The sequence below is a fragment of the Osmia bicornis genome, chromosome 5 (genome assembly GCF_907164935.1).
Source record: "Osmia bicornis bicornis chromosome 5, iOsmBic2.1, whole genome shotgun sequence".
NCBI classification, from domain to species: Eukaryota; Metazoa; Arthropoda; class Insecta; order Hymenoptera; family Megachilidae; genus Osmia; species Osmia bicornis.
Genome location: NC_060220.1, coordinates 39,908 through 65,245, shown reverse-complemented (window position 1 = coordinate 65,245; position 25,338 = coordinate 39,908). Strand labels below are relative to the sequence as shown.

Sequence of the window (25,338 nt, the reverse complement as noted above, 5' to 3'; positions counted from 1 at the left end):
TTCGACCCTTTCTGATTCTCCCTTCCGTTCCGTTTCGTTCCGTTTCGTTCCGTTTCGTTCCGTTTCGTTCTCTAGAGAACTCTAGTGAAAAAAAAGCATAAAACTCGACATATATCGCCTTTTATTATTATTGCACATCCTTCAAAAGGAATAATACATGAATTTGTATACACTTACACCGAGATGATCAAACAACGGTCTAATTGTTAATCGGGGAAAAATAGGTCGATCGTAAGTCGTAGGTCGCTTACATACTCGTATACAGCGAACAGAGTACATAATTGTTTCGGCGAAGATGCCGAAATTTTCTCTATTGAGCACATTTATTCGTCGTTGATCCATTTATACGCGTGTACATGTATAAGAGTACAGACGGAACATCGTATCGTAACGCTAACAGCGACCAAAAACGACAAAACATCGTATTCGTAATCGTAATCGTAATCTTAATCAAACAAAATTGACCATCTACGTACGCGTGTACGATGAAAACATAGAGAGATACTCGAATAAAGAATCTGGATTATCAGCTAGCCGGCTATCAAATTGGCCGTAGGAACGATAACGCAGAAAAGAAGAAATGAAAAAGAGAAAAAGACCCTTTGCTCGTTTAGCTAGACCGTTTCTATTAGTTAGCAGGTACGCGTGGAAAAAGTTATTGTTCGTTCAAAGCGCAAATAAAGTCGTATTTCGACGCTTTGACGGAATGATTGTCTTTTCGCGCATCGTTTGTACGCGATGATCGCGATCTCCACTATCTACATACATATAGGGCAAGAGATCGATCACGCGGAATAAGTCAGTTGGCAAACAGGTTGAAAAGAGAGGAAAAGCGAGTAGCTCGGGGTAACTCGAGGCGAGGATGCCCACGTTTGCGACCACCACTCGCTCTTTTTCGATGATTGTCCACGATTGTCCATGATTGTCCATGATTGTCCGCGCGGTTCGGTTGCACGCGATTCGTCAACGATCGCAATCACAGAGAACGGAAAGACAGTTCCGGCCTTTGAACCTTAAGGACACTTTGTTTCCTAGTGTCGCGTACGTGATTCTACCTTTTACATTCTACGATCCAGAATCATCGCCGTCCCTTCTTTCCAATATACTTTTATTTACTTTCTATCTTTATCAATCCTTTTCCCCGGCCCTGCTACTTGCGCGTCTCGACTTATCGACATTCTACATTCTACAGGTAAGTAGATACTGTTACCGAATTCGAGCAGGATCAAGGTTCGCCAAACCTCTGAAATATTCTATTTAAATAATTGCGCGAACGTTCCGCGAATTTGATATGTATACGTGCATTTCATTGGACACTGACACTTTAGCACGGCCGACTGAATCGCTTCGTCTCGCTTCGTCTCGCTTTCCATCTTACCAACTTGCATACATACGTATGTACGCTGCGCTCGTGCACCGGTGTCGTCTCCTAATCCTTGTTTTGCCGTTTACAAAAACTACAATTGACATTAAATCGTGGAACCGTGAATTTCATATCGCGATTAATCTTCTTTTAATTGAAAAGGAAAAAAGGGGAAAACCACGATATAGCGATACGAAAAGGAGAAGGAACCTGCTGTTTTTGTTCCTGCTTAAAGATACTTACAAGTACGTATGTACATACATACAACGTAATTGAGTATAAGACGAATAGAGGAAATATAGAATTACTTTCGAAACGCGCACGGGCACACGTATGATCGGTGAAATATATGAAAGGAGGTACATATAGATACATTACATATACATACGGCACATATCCCGATCGTTATCGTAAACCTATTTTTTCACCAACCGTACGCGCGCAACGGCCAATCTATCGCGTTTAACGTCTACTTCGTACTTGAACGACACGGTTAGGCCAGTTTAAAAGACGTTCCCGTTAATCAATTTTAGGCTCCAAATTATAACTATCTTAAGAATAAAAAGTATTCATCCATATATCTGTGTGATAATATATGTTTGTGTATGCGCGCGCGCGCGTCGACACGCGAACGAGCGTGTGCGCAAGGTACGTAGTAGTATCGCTGATAATCGACCAAAATAACTGTCACCTTCGTTTTCAAATTTTCTGCGTCGACGTAGCTAAAATAGAAAAAAAAAAAAAAAAATGATTCTCCTTTGCTCGTATCCTTTTGTTTGTTGATTTCTATGGTACGGACGGTAGACCAGTAGCTCGTTAGGATAACACCGGTAGCGCGTCTTCTTCTCAAACTTCCTCGTCAGGCAATCACGGCTCAAGCTTCGAACTACTTACTGAAGAATTGATACTGTAATAAAAGAAAAAAAACGTTAACGATTACAACCGTATTTTATATATACTATATGCATCAACATATCTACATAATATATTGTCAAGATTTATAATCTACTATCTATCGGCCGATCTATCGTTCTGTCTGTCTGTCTGTCTGTCGGTCGAGTAGGTGCAGATGACAAAAATAACTGCAAAGCGTAAATAGCTGTATACCTGTACTAGACAGGTAAATCGATGGAACAAAGAGTGAAAGACGACGGACAAACGGACAGACGGATTGACAAAAGACTGGTAAGTAAGGTGAATATGTGTATATTATAATAGATATAGATATAGATATAGATATAGATATAGATATAGATATAGATAGATAAGCAACAAGAGAAGCTGGGATAAAGACAGGATAATAAGCAGGAATCGTTTTTCTACTTTTTTTCGTTTCTTTTTCCTTTTTAAAAAGAAAAAGGAACAACGTCTTTGCTCAAGAAAAATTATTAAAATGCGAACCAATTTATTGGAGAATTTATTGGAAAATTCGGTCGAGAAAAAAAAATACGTAAGCGTGTTGTACGTTACGATTAGAATTAGCCAGCGTGATACCTGAGCGTACAATCGTAAATTTGAAATCGATCAGAAAATAAATAGAGCATCGGCGACGTTGGATAAGCTAACAAGTAGAATATCCTTACACTGTAACGAAGGGTCAGTGGGAAGGCTGTCCCGGTAGCTGGAGTAATGGAGAAAGTGTTGGTGGTTGTGGTGGTGGTCCATTGAGGTTGAGGCAGATGGGGGGTTGTTGTCTTACCATGCTGGATCCAACCTGCTGCAGTAATCCGGCGCCCTGCTGGGAGGACGTAGAGGAGACCGAAGGGCGCCTCGAGCCGCGTATACTATTCATACTCGAGCTAACCAAGTATGGCACGCTGCTGCTCGTGATCGGCATTCCTGCACCCTATCGAACGCGAAAACAATCGTACTAAAATTCTTTTCTTTTCTATTCTCAAACGCGTCAAACTTGACTAACGTTAACGTTTTAAACGAACGAAAAAGACGAGAATAGGAAAAGAAGAAAAAAGGAAAAAAGGAAAAAAGGAAAAAAGGAAAAAAGGAAAAAAGGAAAAAAGGAAAAAAAGAGATTAGAGATACGATACCGTTGGAGGCGATAGATTTATGCTCGATCCTCGTCGCTCCTGAGGGCCAGTACTCGAATGACGACGAATCGGCAGTCCACCGCCGCGCGTGTCACCCGGAGAGCTTGCACAAGACGGTGCTACTCGTATCTTGGGTGCCATCAGAGTGTTGTCCGAGAGTCGTCTACTGGTGAAAGTGTTTGCCACTTTCAAGAAATTACTATCGTTGTTCGAAGATGAGAACCATCCGAATACGGCTACCATCAATGATAACATCGTTATAATCCTTTTTCTTGATTAATTTTAAACAAAGATTATTATTTGTAAAGAATCGCTTACCGGCAAACGAGTTTTTCCTCGCCATGTTTTCGGCCGAAGCCGTCATCGATATCGAATCTACGAGCCAACGAAATAATTAATTAATTTTTTCGTAAAAAAAAGATACCCAAGGTATTTTCCTCGAGGAAAAAAATCCCTCTTACTTGTACTGTTCTTTCTGGCCATATCTTCGGCCGACGAAGTTTTACGTTGTTCGATCCGTAAGTTCGGTATATTAAATGGCGGAACGTGCATATTGTCCGTACTGTGCTGATGTCGTAAGCTCCGATATCGTTCTGGACTCGACAGGGACAAATTGTCCAACGTCAATTGATTTCTTTGATATCTGTTTGAAAATGCCAAAGTGAAATTCTTTTCTATCGCGAAGGTAAAGTTTTAACGCGAAGCTTTACTAAAATCAAAAAATCAATAACCTTTCGATGTGATTCAACATATCTTGCAAAACTTTGAAAAGTAACTCGAACTGTTCGAGATTCAGCGACGGATTAATCGTCTGAGGTAAGAGAGAAGGCATCGCTCCTGTCGCCATCCAGTTCACCGAAAGTCCATACTTTTTGTCGGATAGCATTAATCTGTAAATTTCTAGCGGTTTCGATTAGTAAATAAAACTAAATAGCATTCTATTATATTACTATTTATTACTATCGATCACGCTATATGTACTTACTTACAACCCGAACGATCATCTCCGGTTCTTGAAGTTCAATGTTGAACAACAATGGTAAAATACAGTCAACGATCTTTTGTTTCTCCAGACGATTTAAAATACACGGAATGACGTTGATCAGTATCCGGCAATCCACCGAATCTTTCTCAAAGGCCTGAAGCAATTTCGGTAGAACGATACTTCGAATCGCCTCGTCGTCGATGTACTCGGTCACGTTTGACACGGCTATGAAAGAGGCCGTCTACGAACACCCCCCCCATCGTCGCAACACTTTACTTTACTCTCCTCTGTTATTCTATTACTTGTCCGATAATATAATCAAACCACCTACCTGCACTTGAATAACTGAATTTTCAAAGGATGCGTAGAGCATTGGAAGCACTTCTGTCTCCACGTATTCTCGAGACGTTTTCTTCAATATCAGATGCAAATTTTCCAACAAGGTAACCGTTCCCTGAACCGACTTGCGACTCGAAAATAGTGATCTGCGTATCGCAGAATTACTCGTATGTAGACATCTCGCGGGGCAAGATATTTGCAGCATCCTATTATACTTACCGTAACGAGGGGAATACGATTTGATCGTATTCGTCTTGCGTACTGTTCTGAACGATGTAAAGTACCGGTTGTAGCGCAGCCGATTGAACCTCTTGACTTTCCAATTCAGTTTGTAAATACGTCCAGATATGTTGATACCAGAGTTTCTGTGGATTCGAACGAATTCTATACATATAATATCATCGAATCTACTGCAGAAACTTAATCGAGCAACTACTACTACTACTACTACCTTTGGTACATAGGGTAATATTCCTTTTAACGTGTTCGTATAAAAGTGCTCCTTCTGCAGTACGTCTTTCATCTTGCTTACATCCAAAAATTGAAGCGCGTGTACGGCTGGGTCCCTGAAAAATAAAGAAAAAATACCATGGAATAGTTGTTGGAATTCTTCCTTTATTTTGGCTCTTTTATTTTACCAAGCAACCGTAAGATAACGTTACATACAGAAAGTACTTAATCATCGATAAAACCTGAGCAGTTGGTCGTTTTTCCGGATCGTCGTGTAAAAGCCGAGAAACAGCTTCTTGAAGCGGCAACGGAATCATAGGTAACATCACCGTCAGCTGTTCCTTGAGCTGTCGAACGTATAACTAGGTGAATTTAATATGTAATACCTATATACATACATATATAGTGTAGCGTAATGTAACCATGAAAAAAGGAAGGGAAGCATCTTTGATCGTACGTCGCGTCGTATGCCGTAAAGATCGATCGTTCTTACGTTTTCTAGTTGCTTCAGGTAATCGGAGCAACTGTGATTCGCTTGAATCAGTGGTCGTCCTTGATTGAAAATCGCGCATATCGTCATACCGAAACTGTACATATCGCTGTAGAAACCACCCATTTTCTTCTGCTGTATTTCCGGAGCTACGAACAGAGTTAAACGAACGGCGTTGAACGAAAAGACGAGTTAGGAAAAACTCGCTTACCTATATGTACTCGATATTTTTCTCTCACCTATATAATCGAGATTCGGTTGCGCCATTTTCGGTATACGATTGGTCCACGGTTGTAGCAGTATCGACATCTCGTTAACTTTCTCTAGAAAGGGAATCAGAGAAAATTGTACCTTTTCGAAATAACCGTTTAAATTGTTGAAAGCGTAGATCGTTGGAGGAAAGCAATAGCAGAAGAGCAAGAAGAAGGACGAGACAGCGACCTACCACTAAATTCTAAGCCTGACAATTTCCAAGTACCCCTTTTGGTAATTATAATGCTCGCGGGGCAAACGTTTCTGTGAAGAACTTTGCGGGTTACATGCAAAAACAGCAGAGCCTCTGTGATCTGTAAAGTAAGAAAGAAAAGCAAGTGAATGGAAGGGAATAAAAAGGAAAGGAAAGGAAAAGAAAAAAAAAAAATGAAGTGTCGGGTCGTGTCGCGTTGTGTCGCGTCGTGTCGCGTCGTGTCGCGTCGTGTCGTGTCGAAATGAAAAACGAAGCAAAGAATAAGTTGTATAGCGGTTCTCACCTGTAACAGACCGTATTTGATCTCGATATCAAGTAACTCGTACTCTTTGGTAAAAATGGTACGATGACTGGCAGCCGAGGAGGTTTGCTTCGTTACGTTGCTCGTCGATTGACCGATACTGTTTGCCCGTTGTTGTTCCTGATACGCTAAAACGTTTGCCAGACTAGCCAGCACCGGTTCCGATGCGAACGCCAGACTATCCGCGCACTCTTCTACTTTGTACGCCTATGGACAGGTATTTGAAAAGCATTTTCGTTCGAACGCGTAAACTGTAAGAAGAGATTACCTGGAGTATTTTCGGATGAGAAAATCGTTCCATTTGTCGAGCTCCATTACGTAAAATTTCAGTCACGGTCTCCTTTCGCTTTGGTTTATAAAGTTTCTCAACCGATCTCTTGTCGAAGAAAAATATCGAAACTTGCTGAAATATCGTAAATTACAAATAATTATAAAGAGTTGAACGAAATGAAGAAAGAAAGAATAGATATAGATATAGATATATGTAGATGTAGATATAGATATAGATATAGATAGATAGATAGAGAGAAGCAAAAGAGGAAGAAAAACGAAACGAGGCTTACCTTTCTGTCCGCTTTCGCATACGCGTCGTAGACGCGCCACGCATTTTCGGGACCCGCGGTAGCCGATTGCTTGCCAATTTCGTAGAAATTCTGGAGAGGATTCGAAAGAAGAACGTTCGGCGCCGAACCGCTGCTTTTCGATTTGGCAAACATACTCGTTCCTCGTTCCTCGTTCCTCGTTCGATCGAACCACCTTCGATCGAATCGTTTGCGATCGCGTGCTTTGCTTCCGTTGATCGACTACTTGCCAAACACATCACCTGTCGCATTCGACATTCGTATTCAATTGATCGTCTTAATCCTGCCTTGGAAACATTTCGCGTTAGAAGAATCTTTTTCTTTCAAAATATCCTAATTGCCTCCTAATTCCCTTTCGACGCTCTATCATCCTTTCTTCTCTTTACGCAACTCCTTATCGATTTCCTTCCTATCTTCTCGCGCGGACGTCCTCGCACGTACGTACGCCACACGAACTGTTGCACAAATTCGACCAATTGCACGCGATACGCTATTGTCTCGAACCGATAGGTTGCTTCGATAGGGCCATTAAAAGGAAATTAAAAGAAGAAAATTACGGTAAATGGTAAACAACTATCGGACCGTAATTCACTTTCGGCCGTTTTCAGATGAAAAATTTCTCAACGAACGCGGTATACAACGTTGATTGTCAGTTATATTCGAGTTTCCTTTGAATGTTCTTATTTACGATAAACGATATAAGATATTATATGATATACGACTGATACATATAATAATAATAATAATAAAGTACATGCAAATAAGCTGGACAAAACATAAACTGCATCAATGAAAATCATTTCAATTTACCATACGTAATACGTATTCCATTACTTGATTTTCGCGCGGTAATTTTTCAAGTTTTCGTCGTAACGCCTTCGTTGTTCAGAATCGAGATTGTACGTTGATTGAAATTCGTCGGTCAACCGTGCGGGACAAGATTAGATTGAACAAGACGTAAACTGTAAACGAGATTACGTGAAGAAGGTGCTTAATTATTATCTAAAAGTCAGAGAGTTTGGTAAATCGTCGTTGCGCGCTATCGAAATGGCAAGGTAAACAACGACACTACTACCTAGTAATCGTTCTTACGTTAAAATAAACAATCTCGGCGATCAGAGAAGGAACAGCGCAACAGCTACCCTCTGCTCGATTACGACTTTATTTCGTCGTTTGGCCGGGTCAACTCGATCGATCCGAATTTAATCCGAGTTACGGGACTGACTCGAGCTTCCGATCGAACGACCAGCAACGATCGTACAGGTGGATCGCTGCTCGTGTCGAATAACGTCTTGCAAAAGGTGTGAGCGGCTAAGGACAGATTGATTGCAAATTGATGGATAAACTGAAACTCCGGAAAGAGAAGGAAGCAGGCCGGCAGACAAACAGACAGACAGACAGAAAAACAGACAGACAGACAGGCAGGCAGGCAGGCAAAAAGGAAAGAAAGGAAAGAGGAGAAGAAAGGTAACGGAGAGAGAAAGGAATCGAGAGCGAAGGAAAAGCAGAGCAGCTGAAAGTTTGGAGTGACTCACCTGTTGCCGGAGACAACGAGAATCGTGCAGCTCGCATAGAAGCACTATAAGCATGAAGAAAGCGAAAGAAGGGTAATGCGCGATGCGCGGTGGCGGCTCGGAGTACGCGCGCGCGCGCGCGCGTCCACCCATCGCTCAGGAACGCGGCAGCAATCCAAAGGAAATCCAAAGGCTACGATTACGTCCATCTTACGATACCAATGATAACACACCAATCTTTTTCTCTTTTATTCCCGTTCAACTTTTCATCTTTTCCTTCTTCTCCTCCTCATCGCGATCGCGTTCGTAAATATCTTTCCACTATTTTCCTTTTTCTTATTCGCATTCGTCTTTGCTTTCTTCTTTGCCTTTGTCTTACCGTTAAAATCGTCCTCGTCGTCGTCGTCGTCGTCGTCGTCGTCGTCGTCGTCGTCATTATAGTCCTCGTCCTCGTTCTCGTTCTCGTTGATGGGATGGCCAATATCAGAAACGTTGTCACCTTGATATTCGACAACGACGACGTTGTCTTCGAGCCCTTTCTTTGCCAAGACGATGACGTTGTTGTGTGGGTTAATGTTATCATTGATGGGAAAGCGAGAAAGTTGCGAACAAGTAGCGAAAAGACGCATGCGCACCCTCCGATCCTGGCTATGGTTTTCGGTATGACCTGCTCGATGTCCTAGCTTTGGCCAGGGTGTACAGGGTGTATGCCTCTGCCTGGAGACGATAGGCCTGATTCGCCTGTTACTATGGCTACGAATCAGAGCTGAGGGGGACTAACAACTGGAAAGCTCCGTTATCAACTGGATAGTTTTATTTACCAATTATGGATTACAAATCGTCAATTATTTATACGTATAAATTACAACAATAAGAAAAGAAAGATAGTTGCTGTTATATTTATCCTGATGAAGATCGTAGAAGAATAAAATTGATTTTCTTTCCGCGTATGAATCGCGTATGAATCGCGTATGAATCGCGTATGAATCGCGTATAATCACGTGCATACAAATATGAATCTTTGCTTATCGAGGAAAATACAATACGTTACGGTAAGTTCGTTTTATTGTCAGTCGTTTGACAATGCTTTTACCAACTGAGCCTTCCGTTACCCGCTCGATAAGCTTTACCGACATACAGTGTAGTTTCAAGACTAAACCGCTACGAAATATGTAATGTAAGAACTCCAAGTTGAAAATATTCCCCGCTTTACGAATCTTTTCGTTGCGAACAGTTGCGAACAGTTGCGAACAGTTGCGAAGTTCGCAGAACGCAAACTAGCCGGCTTTGTTCACTGGTAATTTCGATGAATTTTTAAACGCTGTCGTTGTTGTTGTAACGCATCGTTTCTGTTTTTGAACAAGCAATTTTTGAAATACATATAAACATGCTGGTATACACGCGTTGCGACCAGTTCAGATCAGTTGCGATCAGTTGCGATCAGTTGCGATCGAAAGCCATCTACGCTTTTCTCTCCTAAATCCCCCTTCCCCAACCCCTCTTCGCGATGGTTTCAAGTTCTCACGCGCGCTCTTCGTTCCTGTCATCGTCTGTTTCAACTGTCATACTCCCTGCACTAGCGCCATCAACCCTCGCGAACGTTTTACTTGTTTGCTTTTACACGGTAAATAAAACACGTTTGTTAGCTGCATGGGAGGCGTTAATTCACGCGATATGGATATCGCACACGATCCAGGACTTGCCGCTGTCCTGCAATATCTGATACGCAGGTTGGTTCGATCTTATCTTCTCGACGAAAGATTTAACGTACCCGAAGAGAATTTTTCCTTCGAACGTGTGTACGTGTGCACGTTGATAGAAAGAGAACGCGAGAGAAATACAGCCCACGGGCCGATCAGAAAGGAGAAGGAAAGAGAAAGATCAAGAGAGAGAAGGAACGAACGAACGAGCGAGAGGAATTCTAACCTCTTCTTTCTAACGATTCTTTCTTATTACACCTTTTTCCTATTTAAACGATGATTTCAAGTTGCGAAACCGCTTTTGCTTTCCGTCGAAAACTCTGCAACTCTTCAACTCGTCCTTTTCTTTCAACGAATCTACTTCCTCCTCGTTTCTCTTCATCTTTTCTGTAACATCGAATACCTAACCCTTTTTCTTCGTCTTTCGTTTTCAAGTGGTATCGCGCAAAAATAATTATGTTTTAACGTTTCCTCGTTACAGCGGCCAACTACACATTATAACTTCGGATCAGGATGACTCGGAAGAAGAATACGCGGCGAATTCTCAACCACCGAGAGTCACGTCTTCCCCGAACACATCCAGATTAGATGTTTGTTATTTATAAATATGCGATTCCACTTTCATAAATATTACTTCCACTTTCTTTCACGTGCTTCAATCAATATTTCCTCTGTGTATGGGCTTTCTTCTTTTTTGTTTTTTCTTTTTTTTGTTTCAGAAAAGCGAAATAAGTCTTGCCACGAAACAAGCGTGCGGATTCGTAGACAACGTCGATAAACATAATCTATCAGTGACGTCGATGATTCAAAGAAGAAGTTTGGGTCCTAGTTTTAGTAGAGGAGAGAGGTGTCGAATAAGTAGCAGCTTTCTACCAAATAAAATGCATCAAGTCGCTAAATATAATACTAAAGCGTTTTGTGGTTCTTACTCGGAGGACGGAAGATTTTTTTTAACTGCTAGCCAAGGTAAACCATAACGCGTAAACCATATTTTCGCTTCTTTGAATCATTCACCAATCACTCGATTCGATTTCGTTTCGTTTCGTTTCGTTTCGTTTCGTGTCGCAGATAAATTTTTGCGTCTTTATCGGACGCACGACGGAGAATTTGTAGAATTCAAAACTATTCCTGCACGGGACGTGGGTTGGAGCATTTTGGATACGGCCTTTAGTCCTGATGGCAATTACATCGTTTATTCTAGTTGGTCCGAATGTTGTAAGTATAATATAATAGAACAGAACAGAACTGTGATGACTCGTATCAATTAAAGTTGCTTTGATCCTAGCTATTATTCTAATTTACAGTGTATTTGTGGCCCGTTTACGGAGATTCGAGTACACAGGAATCGTTATCGTTGTGCCCAGAGGAGCGAAGATTTGGTGTATTTTCCGTTGTATTTTCAAGCGATGGACGAGAAATTCTGAGCGGCGCTAATGACGGTTATTTTTATATATACGATCGAGAATGTCATCAACGCGCGTTCAGGGTTCGTATAAAAAATCTTGCGATACCGATCCACTGATTTCACTGATTTCACTGATTTCACTGATTTCATTGATCAACCTTTCAGATCGAAGCTCACGATAACGACGTTAATACGGTTGTGTTTGCGGACGATACCTCGCAAATTTTATACAGCGCTGGTGACGATGGACTTTGTAAGGTACATATATTGTTAATTCTCTAAAAGAACCTTCTTTTCATCTTTCATTCTTTTTTCTTTCTCGTTTCTGGTTTAACTCGTTTAGGTATGGGATAGAAGAACTTTGAGCGAAACCGATCCACATCCGGTTGGAGTGTTAGCTGGACATATGGATGGAATTACGTATATCGATCCGCGCGGCGACGGTCGATACCTCATCACAAACAGCAAAGATCAGACCATCAAATTATGGGACGTGCGCGCATTTTCTGATCACAACGGTGAACAGAACACGCGCAAAGCTGTTGCGAATCAAAATTGGGATTATCGATGGCAAAAAGTACCGAAACGACGTGAGTAGTCGTCGGACGGTTGGTATGCGCGTTTTCGCATACAAAGGAGAAATTTCATTCATCGAAAATTACGTGTTTCCCGTTTTAGTGCACAAAGCGAGAAATATGTTGGAAGGCGATACCAGCATCATGACCTATCGCGGTCATTCCGTACTTCAAACATTGATACGTTGTCATTTCTCTCCTTCTTCCATTACGGGTCAAAGATACATATATACCGGATGTGCCGCAGGACGAGTGATAAGTAAGAAAATGTTTCGATTCCGTCTGGACGAAGCAAGATCGAAACAACATTTCTTAACTTTTCTTTTTTTCTTCATTTCAGTATACGACGTGTTGACTGGCAGGATAGTTAGTAGTCTAGTGGGACACAAAGGATGCGTTCGCGATGTCAGTTGGCACCCGTTTCATCAGGAGATCGTTTCTACGTCCGTACGTATTCTACTAGATAGTAGATACTAGATACGTAATAAGAAACACTGCAACATATTAAACGCGTACGATCTTAATAGGAAATCGAAATAAAGAAATGAAAAATTAAAAAAAATACTGGTTCGTGTTTCAGTGGGACGGCGCGATCGTCAGTTGGCGATACGCTGGAAAAACCGCTCTGGACAATTCCGACTCGGAGGAGGAGACCGACGCGGAATCACCACCGCGTACTTTAAGACGGAGTCAACGAATAGCTGCTCAACGAGCGAAACATGCCGCGACATGTTGAGTCCCCTAGATTCCCTAGAACCGGCAGATCGGGAACGTTCTCGGGAATTTGAGTCTTTTTATTCTTACGAGGAAAGAGCTAACGCTCTCGAGGCTCTCGGTGGAATGTTTTCGTGTCTGTCGATGCTGATGATTGATCGCTCGATCAGTCGACGTTTCCCTTTAACGGACACAACCTTTTTCTATAAGACTGAATTGTTATAGAACACGTGCACTTTAACGAAATGAACGTTGCAATTGAAATCGTTCATACTTACATACGGGCAACGCGCGTTCACAGTAAACAAGGCAAATTGCCGATATCCACCACTACCCTAGCTATGCGACTGCTTCTCTTTCGAATCGAACTTGCCATTTCACAACGGTCCACCGATCTACCTTTCCTTTTTCTTTTTTCTTTTTTCTGTTTTCTTTTCTTTTCTTTTCAACTGACACTCGAATGATCGGGAAAACGTCTTCCCTCTGCTTCTCTTCTTTCCGGTCTCCTTTTCTTCCAGCAGTTTTCTTTACATCCGACTTTTCTTCTTCACTTCAATTTACTTTCTTTTCATATCGTAGATGTGCTTTCAAGTAAGAAAAATATTGGTGCAACATCCTTAAAAGCCTTTCTTATAGATACGAATATTAAGAATATTATTATATTTTACTCGTTGCAATTTGTTATTTTGATTTATCGAAGAAAATGAAAAACATTTAAAGACATTAGCAGGTAAGAAATTAATCCGCTTCTGCTTAACGGAATATTATCATCTATTCAACTCGATCATTTTAGTGCATTGTACGAAAAATAATACTTTCGTAAATGAATAGAAATCGCAAGGGGGAAAGGAAATGAAAATGAAAATGGAAATGGAAATGGAAATAGAAATAGAAAAGGAAAATAGTAAAAAGAGACAGTCCGATATCCACGGCATAGCTGTTTTGCGAGTTGACCAAAAGCGAAAGGGACGGTAATACATACGTGTATATTTTGCAGTTGTATATGTGCTCGGTAAGGTATGTTTAAATGTTATGAATGGAATTTTAAAAATTGTACAGATATAGAAATATACGTGAACATAGAAACATACGTACGTACATATACATACATATATGCCATACGTACATACGTGCGAAAATACATAATATAATATACATATAGTATGTAAGTGTAATCGATAAACGATAAACGATAAACGATACGTTTGCGAAAGGTGGTACTTTTGATAAATAAATAATTGTTAATTTATTATTATTTGTATCGTAAATATTTTGTTCTTCATTATACATATATGGTATATACAGGACGCTGGGCTACGGGTGGACATCTCTCGAGAGGATTGTGGCTGGGGTGATTTTGAAGAATTTTTTCCTTTAGCAAAATGCTCGTTAAGGCTTAGTTTTTCAATTATTCACGTAAAAGAGCCGAGCAAGCAGTGCAGACAGCGCGCAGGCGCAGCCCCATGGGAGTGTCGGCTACGAACCTTAGCGCGATGTGCCAAAGTATACAAGTAGTTTGTTCGCGGTCACGGTCATTGCTCGCTGTTTTTATTTATTAATAATTCAAAAAGTAAATCTTAAAGAGTAGTTTGGTAAAGGAAAAAGTTGTTCAGAATCAGGCCATCTATTATCCCCTGTAAGGATGCCCAGCCGTAGCCGAACACTGTGTATGTATATGTACATATATGTATATATTGTATATTGTATATTGTATATTGTATATATGAGGAATATACGCATGCACTTTTATTATACTAACGATAAGTACGTACAGTATGAATGTACGCGCAAGTATGGCTGTGTATGCGTGTGTACTTAAAATGTGTACTAATAAATTGCTAGAGGGTATAACGTTCAGTTTTCATAGTGTACCGCGATCGCGATTCGTAGTATGCGATAATCCTTACACGATAGGGACAAGTTAATGAAATATCAATTTGTAATAAAATCTGATTTATTAAAGCAGATTTGGTGGCAGTGAAACATTAACGGTAAAATTATTGGTAAAACGTAATTTCGCTGAAGGATTAAAGGAAGGATTAAAGGAAGAATTAAAGGAAGGATGTCCGTCACGTCGACACTTGTCCCGATCGTAATAAGATGATGCTACAGTATCGATATAGATTTTATAAAGAATCGGGAAATTTTTTACAACACGTATAACAATAGACAGAGAATTAGGAAATATTCGTCGACTAGAAGCCGTAAAAGAGATTGGACAGCTCCTACTCTAGTTTATTTATTGCAAGTTATTTAGAAGCCAGAAAAATGGCTGATTGCGCGCTACAAACAGCACTACTAACTACTACGACGCTGCTTTCCCAACTTTTCAACTTGTCAAATGTACGCGATACCCTTGCAATCACTTTTCCTGCCCATTATTTCCTCTATTCTCTAATTCATCTTTTTAATCGTCTTTCGTGTCCGTCTTGATCAGAATTTTTCTCTCATGATCACGTAAGGATGAAAAAAAAAAAAGAAAAGACAAGTAGGTAACGGCTTGGTGGGTATTGGTGAATCGAGGAATCGACGAATCGACGAATCGAGCACGGCTAATTACATTTCCTTTAATGGAATTCGACAATGATGGAAATACAATTGTGGAATGTCTATTTGTAAAGAATTCTTTAGACGAGTCAGGAATAGTTATAACGGTTAGAATGCAAAGGGTAAGGGGTTGAGGCGTAAAGCGATCGTATGTATGTAGGTAAGATTGAAATGTTGAAAGCGCAAAGCGATACCTACATGTATATCGATCGCGATGTATCCTATTTCGTCGAAACGGATAGACGGATCTTGTCTAATGCAGTATAGAAAAAATATAAGACAGCTTCGTAATTCGTCTAACATCAGAATTCCAGATAAGTTACTTCTAGGTTGCGCAATCCCTATCAATTTTATCCAGGTAACATCCGATCGATGTTTCGAGTTTCTGTTACGAAACGCTTGAAACGTTTCTGGTAGGATACGAAATATGCATCTGCATGCGTCAATACTGTTGCAAAATGCGAGCGACCGTTTAAAAAGCAACCAAACCGGCCCCGCGACACGAACGCGCGCTCTCCAACTCGAACGATAAACAAACCGAATATCGCGGTGCAGCTAATTGAAAAGCGACGATTAGTCTTTGTGAAACGATTGCAGCACACCGTGCCAATAAGCGGCAGGATAGTGAAGCACCGAAAAACGGATTATTTTTGCGTGCATCCGTACGAATCTGAATCACGGTACGTGGTTGCGATGCTCTGGTACCATGGTACCACGGTACCACGGTACCACGATGCCACGATGCTACGATTTGCAGGACATCGTTGCTTGTCGTTGATCGTCATTGGACGTCGAGGAGAAATTCGTTGTTCCTTGGAGGTGGCTTGACTATCCGTACCGTACGACTTCGCTAATCGATGTAAGCCAATAAAAGGTAGATTAGACTTACGTGGTCTTCGCGTGGCGGAGGAAAGCCGATCGTAAAAACCGTCCTCAGTCGCGCGACGATCATTCTCGTTAAAACGACGCGACGCCTGGAACGCGACTTCGGTCCTCTTCGATTCCTTCACCGTAGTTTTCAAGAATCGTTCTCTATCGATTCCATTTCGTTTCGATATAAAAGATTTAACCAAGTCCATTTCGACTGGACCCAGCAGCGAAACCGGCTCGAAGGTAAACTTAAGGTATGTACCCCGGAAGTGTCTAGTATCACCGCTCAATAAGAAGAGGAAGCACCCTTTTCGTTCTTTGGAAATCGATCAACGGAAATACAATATGAAAGTAGCTATTACAATTTTACCTTACGCAAACCTCTCTCTTCTTCGAATCGAATCTGGCACCGTTCTGCCGTTTCCATATCATCTATCATTTTTCTTTATTTCTCTTTCCTTCGTTCGATCGACCTGTTTCTTATGTCGAGGACACCGTCCTAATGATAAGTTTCACTGGTACTAATATCAAAAAGGTATACAATACGCGAGAAAGAAACGAGGGCGGTAAATTTAAGGCCGGTGTAAATATGTTGTACGCGAACCGATTAAACAAAAGAAAAACAAAAACATAGAAGAAAAGAAAAGAAAAACGAAATATGTAGATAAATAAAAATGAGAAAGTGGGGTGAAAGGATTAGGCGAATGCGCGAACCGTACCGAAATGAAGGAAATTTTGAACGAAAGAGACAAGTTAGAGATAACAGAGTTAATTTCCGCTGGTTTATCTGCATAGCGAAATGGTATTAAAATTTTAACTGCGACTATAGTTACTCGTCTGGAAGAGACAACGCCTACTACTCAAAGGATGACCACGCCGGAAGATTCTGCTGTATGCTCGCCCCAGACGAAGGATATCGGTAGAAGACTAGCCGTTCCCATCATTCATACCAGAGGAACTCATTACGACATTGGTTTCGATATCGTAAGAATTCAATCGTTTTTATCATTGTGGCATACCTATTTCTAGTTCTAATTCCAAGAGAGAAACTAGCAAATTATTTAAGAGTTAACGTTTGAACGTACGTGAAACGAGAAAAAAACTGATTAGGAAACGAAATTAGCAGAGTTACATAAATCAGTAAGAAGATAATTGCGATGATCGTGGTGCACGCGAAAGAAAAACAAGGCTTCCGAATAACAACAGAAAACTCTCCGATCGATTTTTATTCGAATTTCTTATTAAAAATTATTAAACCGCATACCGTGTCATATCGCACCGAGTCACGTGGGTACGTACATATATGTACAGTGGATGTATGTATAACGTCTTACCTTTGCTCGACTTTGTAATGCAAACAGCTGGTCGGTTATTGTTATCGCCAGATTGAGAGCTTCTTTTACCATACGCACTAATACGCAGTTCGTTCACCTGAAAAAAGTGATTGCATCTCGATTGCAAACGGATCGCGGTAAGATGATGATTGAAAAAACTCCCAACATCCGCGTGGGAATTGATTATTATCGCGGTTCTATTATAATAACTATTTCCGATAGATAAAACGTGTCACGTAACTACATATATGTATTATTATGTAGTTGCATAGGATTACGCAAGCTTAGACAGTTGGTGAATACGTTTCAGACAATAGTAGATAAATAATAACGAAAGACCGGATTCGCAAGGTTTCCGGGGCAGGAAAGGAGGTAGCTGGGAAGAGGGGCTTTAAGATTTTTCCTGATTATGATACCTGACAGAGAAACATAGGCGCGTTTTCTTTTAGGGACGCACCTTCTCCGGCTTGATCCAGGAGTACGTAGATACGTATCGACCACTGAACGAAACGTATCTACCGCTTTACGAGACCGAAACGGGTAGGAAGATTTACGAAGAAACTCTTGGTTGCGTGGAAGAGCAATTCCCCGGATATCTTCGGGAAATTCGTGGAACAGCCGACGGTGCAAACGTTCCGTTCCATAAGGTATAAATATAAAGGTATCAAACGTATAAAAGGTACATATATTGCGAAAGGATAAAGTTGATGCAGCTATTCTTTCGCAGCTATTTCTTATGCATTTAGACGACATCGTACCAAACGTAGCGAACGTAGGGGTACAGAGTAACGCGTTACCGGTTGGTTGCTCAACCATCGTGTGTAATCAGCCAGGCCAGGTAAGCGGGACAAGAAATTTCTATGGACCAACAGAGTTTTCGTCTACTTACGTTCGACCTACGCGTAACAGGAGATTTTAGGACACAACGAGGACGCTCTTGGCGAAACTTTGAATCACTGGTACTTGGTTGCTGGTCATGTGCTCGAACCAGGATGCAAGGAAGAACATTTTACGTCCCTGAGTTACGCCGGATTCTTACCTGGCTATACGATGGGGTACAACCATCATGGTCTTGTTTACACTATTAATACTCTCAGTGCTGCGAACTTGAGATCTGGCAAAACGCGTAAGTACCTTTCTTCGCGTACGCCGTACTACGTACGATTCTGGAATATTCAGGAATAAAATTCTCTGTCGCGTAGCCAGGTACTTTTTAACTAGAGCGCTACTGGCTGCGGAAAATTACGTTCAAGCTCAACAGATTTTGAGGAACGAAGGTTTCGGCGCGGCCGAAGGATTCTCGGTAAACATGACTTTTCTAACGCAAGAAGGGGACAGAATGTTTCACAATGCCGAGATCGGTCCCTGCGACCTCGATGCCGCGCAATCGCAATTAAACATCTTAACCGTCAGTCCTGGAGAGAACACGTTCCATTGCAACAAGTCAGCGCGTATATTATCTAGAATCGCCCTTTCTATCTAGAATTTTCTCCCTTTTTACTACTATGTATTCCTAACTTTTAACTTTCTTTCAGATATCTTCGACTGAAAATACCCGAAGTAAAAGGTCTTATCATAGATAGCAGCGTAAGAAGAATGGATACGATTTGCAAGTATCCTCCTCCTAAATCTCGTCAAGATGTTATAAATATTCTAAGCGATCAAACGGACAACGAATATAGAGTCTATCAGGAAATTAAAAAAGACGATTACGTAAAAACTATTGCTACCGGTATGTATCTTCTCGCTTCTCGCTTCTCGCTTCTTCCTTCTTCGTCAAGAAATTATTACAGTCTTTAGAATTAAACATTGACCAATTCCTATCATTAGGTATCTTTGATTGTATCGAAAGAACTTGGTCCATTTACACGGATAAACCAAATTGTACGGAACCGATTTTAGTGATACCTTTGCAGCTGTGCGACGAACCGACAACAATTGCTGCTGTGTAAACTTTACCATCAAAACTAATTTTCCCCCCACTAGTGAATTTCCTTTCGATATCATTATCGTTTCTATTTTCACTTTGCTTCTCCACTCTCAATCCTATCAACTTATTTTTACTTAAAAAGGAACGAATTCGAAAATCTATGGAAATAATAACAAGATGTCTCTTTTCCTTTTCTTTACTTTTATTTTTCTCTTTTTTTCGTTTCTTTTCTTTTCTTTTCTTTTCTTTTCTTTTCTTTTCTTTCTACACTTATCTTTCTTTCTTTCATTTGCTTCTTTTCATCATTTATCACAAATAGTTTGGTAATTATTGAAAAAGGAAATAAGAAAATTATGTTACACGTTACACTGTTAAAGAAAAAACAATATCTAAAGATTTAAATAAGAATATAGAAATAGATCGTCGTGATGTGTTGATTGAAATAATTTATCTCAACGACAATACGTAGGTACCACAACTTTTGGCCGTTTCTTTGATTCCATTTCTGAAAAGAATTCCTTTATATCTTCCTCTCGTACAATTTTCTTGTTTTCAGCAAATTTTTGCAAGTATTGTTTCAATCGTTCTTTCATATTATTGTATTCTGTTAAAAAAGGGATTAAAATGTAGAATAAGTGGCATCGAATCGATCCGTCGAATAATATAAACGAATTTACCTTCGATCGCCGTTAATTGTTCAACGCGACCTAAAGAGGCGAGAGCTTTCATACCCTTCTCGTACTGTGATTCTTGATTGTTAATTTTACCAGCCTCCTCGTAAGCGTGCACGCTATCCGTTGGATCGAGAAGAAACGTAACGTTTTTCTGCCGATAAAGCTGCAAGTGTAAAAACTCGTTCGAGGTAGGGATCGACGAAAAGTATCGTAAAATGAGTAAACGTACCTCTTTGCACGTGTCGCAAACGCACAAAACACTTCTCCAGCCTTCTGTCCAAAAACAAGTTCCCTTTGTTAACGGTTCTTTCGAAAAATTATTCCGTGGCATCGTACATCCTTCGGGCTGCTTTTCGATTTCGATTTCGATTTCAATCGCTTCTTCTTTCTTCTCTTTCTCTTTCTCTTTCTCTTTCTCTTTCTCTGTTGTTTCAAATACTGCAAAACGATAATAAATACATTACGTCGCTGTTAGGATCAACGACGCACAACTGTCGAGTTGCAATGTTACCTGCATATTTGCTCGCATAATTCCAAAGGAAATTATTCTCTTTCATACATTTACCGCAAATCATCTCGTCGTACGCGTCGTCTGCTGGTATTCCTTTCTCACACTCTAGATGCTGGAAAAATTAATCCGAGTCAAGGAAAAAAAGTTTACAGGGTTACTACCAAGCGTTACCTTAGAATGATACCAATCTTCGCAAATTATGCACTGCAACATTTCATCGTTGACCGTGTCCTCTGGATCTGGATAGGGTCTCTTGCAAATACAGTAGAGCCCGTCAAAGTTGTGATTGTATCCGTTCTCAGAATTAACAGGATCCTTTGACTTTGAAAGAAAAGATGAAACAAATTATAGGCTGAAAAGCGTAAGGTAAGGTACGAAGCAAGAAAGACGTACAGGATCCAAATTACACTTGTTTTCAGCAAACTTTGAATTGCCACAGTCGCATCTAAAATGCCTTTTGGTATAGAGCTCGATAAGTTCGTGACCTTCGTGGCAGTGAAAAGTACAAGCAAGGCAAACTGCTGCTCTCACTGATTTTGGACAACAACTTTTGCAGGCGTACAAAGCTTGCCGAGTATATCCCTAAAAAGGTCAGATAATTCAGTTACGATCGAGCGTTTAAAAGAATTACCGTTTAAAAGGGAACCTTGCTGTAAGTGCAATTCTTGTCATCGGACGCTCCTAAAACTGCACAAGCGTCTTCCTCCAACTGATTCTCCTCCCGAAGTACATCCAACATCGTAACCGAACTTTCTTCTTCGATAACTTCTTCAATGTTCTCGGACATTTTCTCCGTTAATTAACGGATCAATCTATAACGGATCAACTAGTGCGATCGTGCACTGGAAATCTCGAATAAATTCCTTTCGAATTTTTCAAACTTGTTGTCTCTATAAAAAAATACTTATAAAGTTAGACCGATCGATGGCATTTTATGCAGATTCGTGGAATAACAATGAATCGAAGAAAATAATTTGGTTTTGTTAGTTTTGCGTTGTTTCGCGTCGTTTCGCGTCGTTTCGCGCGATTTGTTCCGTAATACCGTTGCTGATCGACAACCGAGGGCAGCTGATCACGATCACGGCTGATGACTGCTGATGACCACCGATGACAGCGCTCAACTTGAGTCTAGCATCGGTATATTTCTCTTAACCGGATTATTTGTGTTACGTTCATTAGTTTCGACCTAACATAAGTAGTAGTAATAATTTTATCCGTAATTTTTGCACATAATATACATATACGTGCGCGTAGCTGCATGCCTACAAAGTACAAAGCTCTTTTCATGTCATGTGCATATACGCATAGAGAGAGAGAGAGAGAGAGAGAGAAAAAGCACGTGTATATCGACGCACACAGTACACGCATCAGTAAAATATAAATAGAGACGAAGCTGGCTGGTAGATGGTATCTTTAGTGATACGGAAAAGACGCAAGATGGCAGGTATGTAGGTAATAGGGAACGATAGCTTTGCTTTTCGCGCCTTTAATTACATGGATGCCTAACCTATCTGAAATACGTACATAGAATTTCGCTGTTTTTTTTCCGACGAAAATAGACTCGATCGACGGATAAAGTATTTGCACGTTTTTTTTCTACCAGCTAATTGAAAATTCAGTAAAATTACGTGTCATGGAGGAAGTAACTAAATGCAGATACATCGATTGTGTCGACACTCGGGAAAAGGAGCAAATACTTCACGAACTTCCCGTTTGTGATACTGGCCTTTGTGTGAGATGGTTGATCAACAGTGGTCACGTGGATCTAATTGGAAGAGATCTCGATGCTTTACGATCTATGAAATTTTTCGTCTGTAACAATCACTTCACGGAGGACTGTTATCTTAGCAAAGGTACACTGAAAGAAAATGCAGTCCCCTTTCCACATTGGAGCGCTGTTTCGAGAACATTAAAAAGCTTGAAAACACGACGAGTAAGTATTTCTCCTTTATTTATCCCTTACTTTTTTGGTTATATTTATTGGTTATACATATATAAAAATTGAAGTTAATCTTATCTAATATAATATAATATAATGTAATATAATATAATATAACGTAATGTACATAGACATGTAAGTACATACGGCTTATATCGATATCACGGAGATGAAAATAAATTGAACCAACAATTTGCGGTTATGTTACATGGTGTATGTATTTACAATTAGATTTCCGTGAAATTTCAGAAAGTTCAAGTAAACGGTCAGGAAAGTTCTATGGAGGAAGTATCGATAAATCAAGCTGCCGCTGAGAAGAATGCTCCTTCTGAATTCGACGTGGATCAGTGGTGCAGAACTTGCGCTACAAAGAAAGAAAATCTTGTAAGTATGACGAGCAAGGGAAAAGGCACGGATATGAGCCTTCTATCGAAACTGAAACTTTTAATAGAAATTGACGACGAAGACGCTTTACCAACAAAGATGTGCGACGAGTGCGTTGACAAGTTGGAACAGTCTTTCAAGTTTTTTCAACAGATATATGTCGCAGACAATACATTGCGCCATGTATTTCCGAATTCACGGTCGAACAGTATGCCGAAGAAGCCTCTTTATTCGCTTAGCGAACACATGAGAAGGGAACAAAGGGAGAAGGAGAAGGAGAAGGAGGAGAAGGAAAAGGAGAAAGAGGTAGAGGAGAAAGATCGTGCTCCAAGAATTACTCGCGGTATTTTTAGGCGAGGTCGAGGTAGACCTCGTAGCCGTGGATTGGGTGGAAGAGGAAGAGGAAGGCAAAGATCTGCCCAGGTAGCAATGTCGATACAAACTCCATTTTCGAGTCCGATGAGTGGAGGTAACAACGCCATCGTAAGGACGGTTCAACAACGACAACAACAACAACAACAACAACAAGAAGAAGAAGAAAATAAAAGAAACGTGTCTGAAATCGAGTTGCACGAAGACGAAAGACAGGGTGACACGGTGTTTTCGTTACTCACGGACACTTGCCGTAGCGACGAGGAACTCGACTGGTCGGACGTTCTAAAAGTGATGAACCATCAAAGGTATCGAACCTCGGAAGAAGATAAATCGAAGAAATTAGAAAAAACAAGGCTCGACGAGAAGATGGAAGAAAAAGTGATGACGAAAATCGAAACAAAAGTGGAGTCGAGCGAAGCCAAAACGATTTTGAAAGTGGAAACGGAATGGTCCGAACAAGTACCGATAGACGAGCAAAGAAAGATCAAAGTAGAAAGGGAAGAAGTAACAGAGGTATTTGTAGGGGATAAAATGAAGCCGATAACCGAGGAAAAGGAAGTAGTAGTAGAACGTATACGTTGCGAATTTTGCGAAAAAGAATTGAAATTTAGACGACAGTTACAGACACATTTGTTAACCGATCACACGGAATTATCTGAACACATGTGCGTAGACTGTTTAGCCTGTTACGAAAGTGAACCGCTACTCGCAAAGCATCGCAGTTTGCTCCACGAAGAACGAAGGTATCGCTGCGAACATTGTCAAGAAGAATTTCCGGAGAAACGTTTATTGAAAGAGCACATAACGACGCGACATTCTTGCGATTTGTGCGGGGTAACGACATTTACCAGTAAAGAGGATCTGTCTGAACACGTAAAAAGTCATCGCGAAGTCGTATCGGTTGAAACGATAACGGAACATTCAAAAGGAGTCGGTAGCGAGACGATTTCATCTCCAAAGTCTGTTCGGATGAAAGAAGGAGAAGGAGAAGGAGAAGGAGAAGGAGAGAAAAGCTCAGCGGCTACCATAATCGATACACCATCGAACATGATAGTGACGTTCGATTCAGCGTCGGACGAAAAAAATGTTAATCCTGATCCCGTTCCCGTTCCCGTTCCCGTTCCCGATCTCAATCCGGAAACGGCATCATCGATCGATAGATTGGAAGGTAACGTGTCGGAAGATGTGCAAGGCGAGGGAGAATCAGTCGCATGTCCAGATTGTAACGAACAAATGCAAAACAAACTGGAACTGAGTATTCATCGTATGCGTCGTCACTCTGTGAATAGAAAAGATGCGACTTGTCTTCTTTGCGATAACAAATCTTTCCGTTCGTCGGAAGAATACGAACAACACGTGCTCGATCATTGCAAACGATTAAGAATATCGCCGCGATAAAATAAATTTTAAGTGTGGACGCATCGGAAAGATGATTTACTTGGATTCAACAATGACTTTTTACATGTATCGAGCAGGGGAAATAAGAAATAAGATAATAATAGGACAATTTATTGTAAAATATCGCGGTTAATCCGCCTCTCTATTTTCTCCTCGGATCGATGGATTTTCTTACTACATACATATATGAAACAAGAATGGAACAACTAAATCCTGGTTTTTCCTTTATTTCGTCGTATTCGACGTATTCGACGTATTCGACGTATTCGACGTATTCGCCGTGTCTTATGTTAGCTGAAAATAAAATGTAAACATCACAGCGTAGAAAGTAAATACCTGTTTACGTAACGTGGTCTCGAAAACAGGTGTGAACGAGAATGGGTTGCGCGTTTCTAATTGATAGACCTAAATCGGGCTTGGATCGACAGAATAGATTTTCACGTTGATT

General features: G+C 40.6%; 5 protein-coding genes across 13 annotated transcripts; 3 read left to right on the top strand and 2 right to left on the bottom strand.

Annotated features, from left to right (window-relative positions):
- Nucleotides 1-104: 104 nt before the first annotated feature.
- On the bottom strand, nt 105-18,047 carry LOC114882743 (SCY1-like protein 2). Of its 5 annotated transcripts, none has more exons than XR_003790476.2 (18): nt 7,003-7,602; nt 6,708-6,842; nt 6,422-6,646; nt 6,118-6,238; nt 5,912-5,995; nt 5,676-5,821; nt 5,399-5,529; nt 5,184-5,298; nt 4,952-5,097; nt 4,725-4,878; nt 4,394-4,634; nt 4,140-4,308; nt 3,870-4,051; nt 3,727-3,783; nt 3,409-3,644; nt 2,947-3,209; nt 2,163-2,270; nt 105-2,085 (listed from the first exon to the last, which is right to left on the bottom strand). XR_003790476.2 is itself a non-coding variant. In XM_029199718.2 (18 exons), the coding sequence occupies exons 2-17, from the start codon at nt 7,153-7,155 to the stop codon at nt 2,961-2,963; spliced, it is 2,544 nt and encodes an 847-aa protein (XP_029055551.2). In that variant the 5' UTR covers nt 7,156-7,262; nt 17,680-18,047; the 3' UTR covers nt 105-2,270; nt 2,947-2,960. The 5 variants fall into 5 exon arrangements, 4 of the variants coding, with proteins under 4 accessions (XP_029055551.2, XP_029055550.2, XP_046141787.1 ...); XM_029199718.2 differs by adding an exon at nt 17,680-18,047 and having other exon boundaries at nt 105-2,270; nt 7,003-7,262; XM_029199717.2 differs by adding an exon at nt 8,914-8,944 and having other exon boundaries at nt 105-2,270; nt 7,003-7,303.
- On the top strand, nt 9,558-14,014 carry LOC114882745 (DDB1- and CUL4-associated factor 11). The gene is made up of 10 exons (XM_029199723.2): nt 9,558-10,264; nt 10,716-10,824; nt 10,954-11,200; nt 11,303-11,449; nt 11,539-11,720; nt 11,805-11,897; nt 11,983-12,229; nt 12,318-12,473; nt 12,555-12,661; nt 12,795-14,014. Exons 1-10 carry the CDS (start codon nt 10,185-10,187, stop codon nt 12,948-12,950), a joined length of 1,524 nt encoding a protein of 507 aa, XP_029055556.1. The 5' UTR covers nt 9,558-10,184; the 3' UTR covers nt 12,951-14,014.
- On the top strand, nt 14,075-20,038 carry LOC114882746 (acyl-coenzyme A:6-aminopenicillanic-acid-acyltransferase 40 kDa form). 4 transcript variants are annotated; one of them, XM_029199724.2, is made up of 8 exons: nt 14,075-14,595; nt 17,175-17,329; nt 18,129-18,326; nt 18,407-18,517; nt 18,589-18,805; nt 18,882-19,122; nt 19,215-19,411; nt 19,510-20,038. In XM_029199724.2, exons 1-8 carry the CDS (start codon nt 14,571-14,573, stop codon nt 19,629-19,631), a joined length of 1,266 nt encoding a protein of 421 aa, XP_029055557.1. In that variant the 5' UTR covers nt 14,075-14,570; the 3' UTR covers nt 19,632-20,038. The 4 variants fall into 4 exon arrangements, with proteins under 4 accessions (XP_029055557.1, XP_029055560.1, XP_029055558.1 ...); XM_029199727.2 differs by lacking the exon at nt 14,075-14,595 and adding an exon at nt 14,608-16,334; XM_029199725.2 differs by lacking the exon at nt 14,075-14,595 and adding an exon at nt 16,369-16,599.
- On the bottom strand, nt 19,884-22,030 carry LOC114882748 (putative E3 ubiquitin-protein ligase UBR7). Its single transcript, XM_029199732.2, has 8 exons — nt 21,837-22,030; nt 21,441-21,684; nt 21,188-21,376; nt 20,966-21,115; nt 20,795-20,906; nt 20,513-20,721; nt 20,287-20,446; nt 19,884-20,213 (listed from the first exon to the last, which is right to left on the bottom strand). The coding sequence occupies exons 2-8, from the start codon at nt 21,579-21,581 to the stop codon at nt 20,062-20,064; spliced, it is 1,113 nt and encodes a 370-aa protein (XP_029055565.2). The 5' UTR covers nt 21,582-21,684; nt 21,837-22,030; the 3' UTR covers nt 19,884-20,061.
- On the top strand, nt 21,853-25,101 carry LOC114882744. 2 transcript variants are annotated; one of them, XM_029199720.2, is made up of 3 exons: nt 21,853-21,931; nt 22,398-22,727; nt 22,983-25,101. In XM_029199720.2, exons 1-3 carry the CDS (start codon nt 21,902-21,904, stop codon nt 24,888-24,890), a joined length of 2,268 nt encoding a protein of 755 aa, XP_029055553.2. In that variant the 5' UTR covers nt 21,853-21,901; the 3' UTR covers nt 24,891-25,101. The 2 variants fall into 2 exon arrangements, with proteins under 2 accessions (XP_029055553.2, XP_029055555.2); XM_029199722.2 differs by lacking the exon at nt 21,853-21,931 and adding an exon at nt 22,124-22,238.
- Nucleotides 25,102-25,338: the final 237 nt, after the last annotated feature.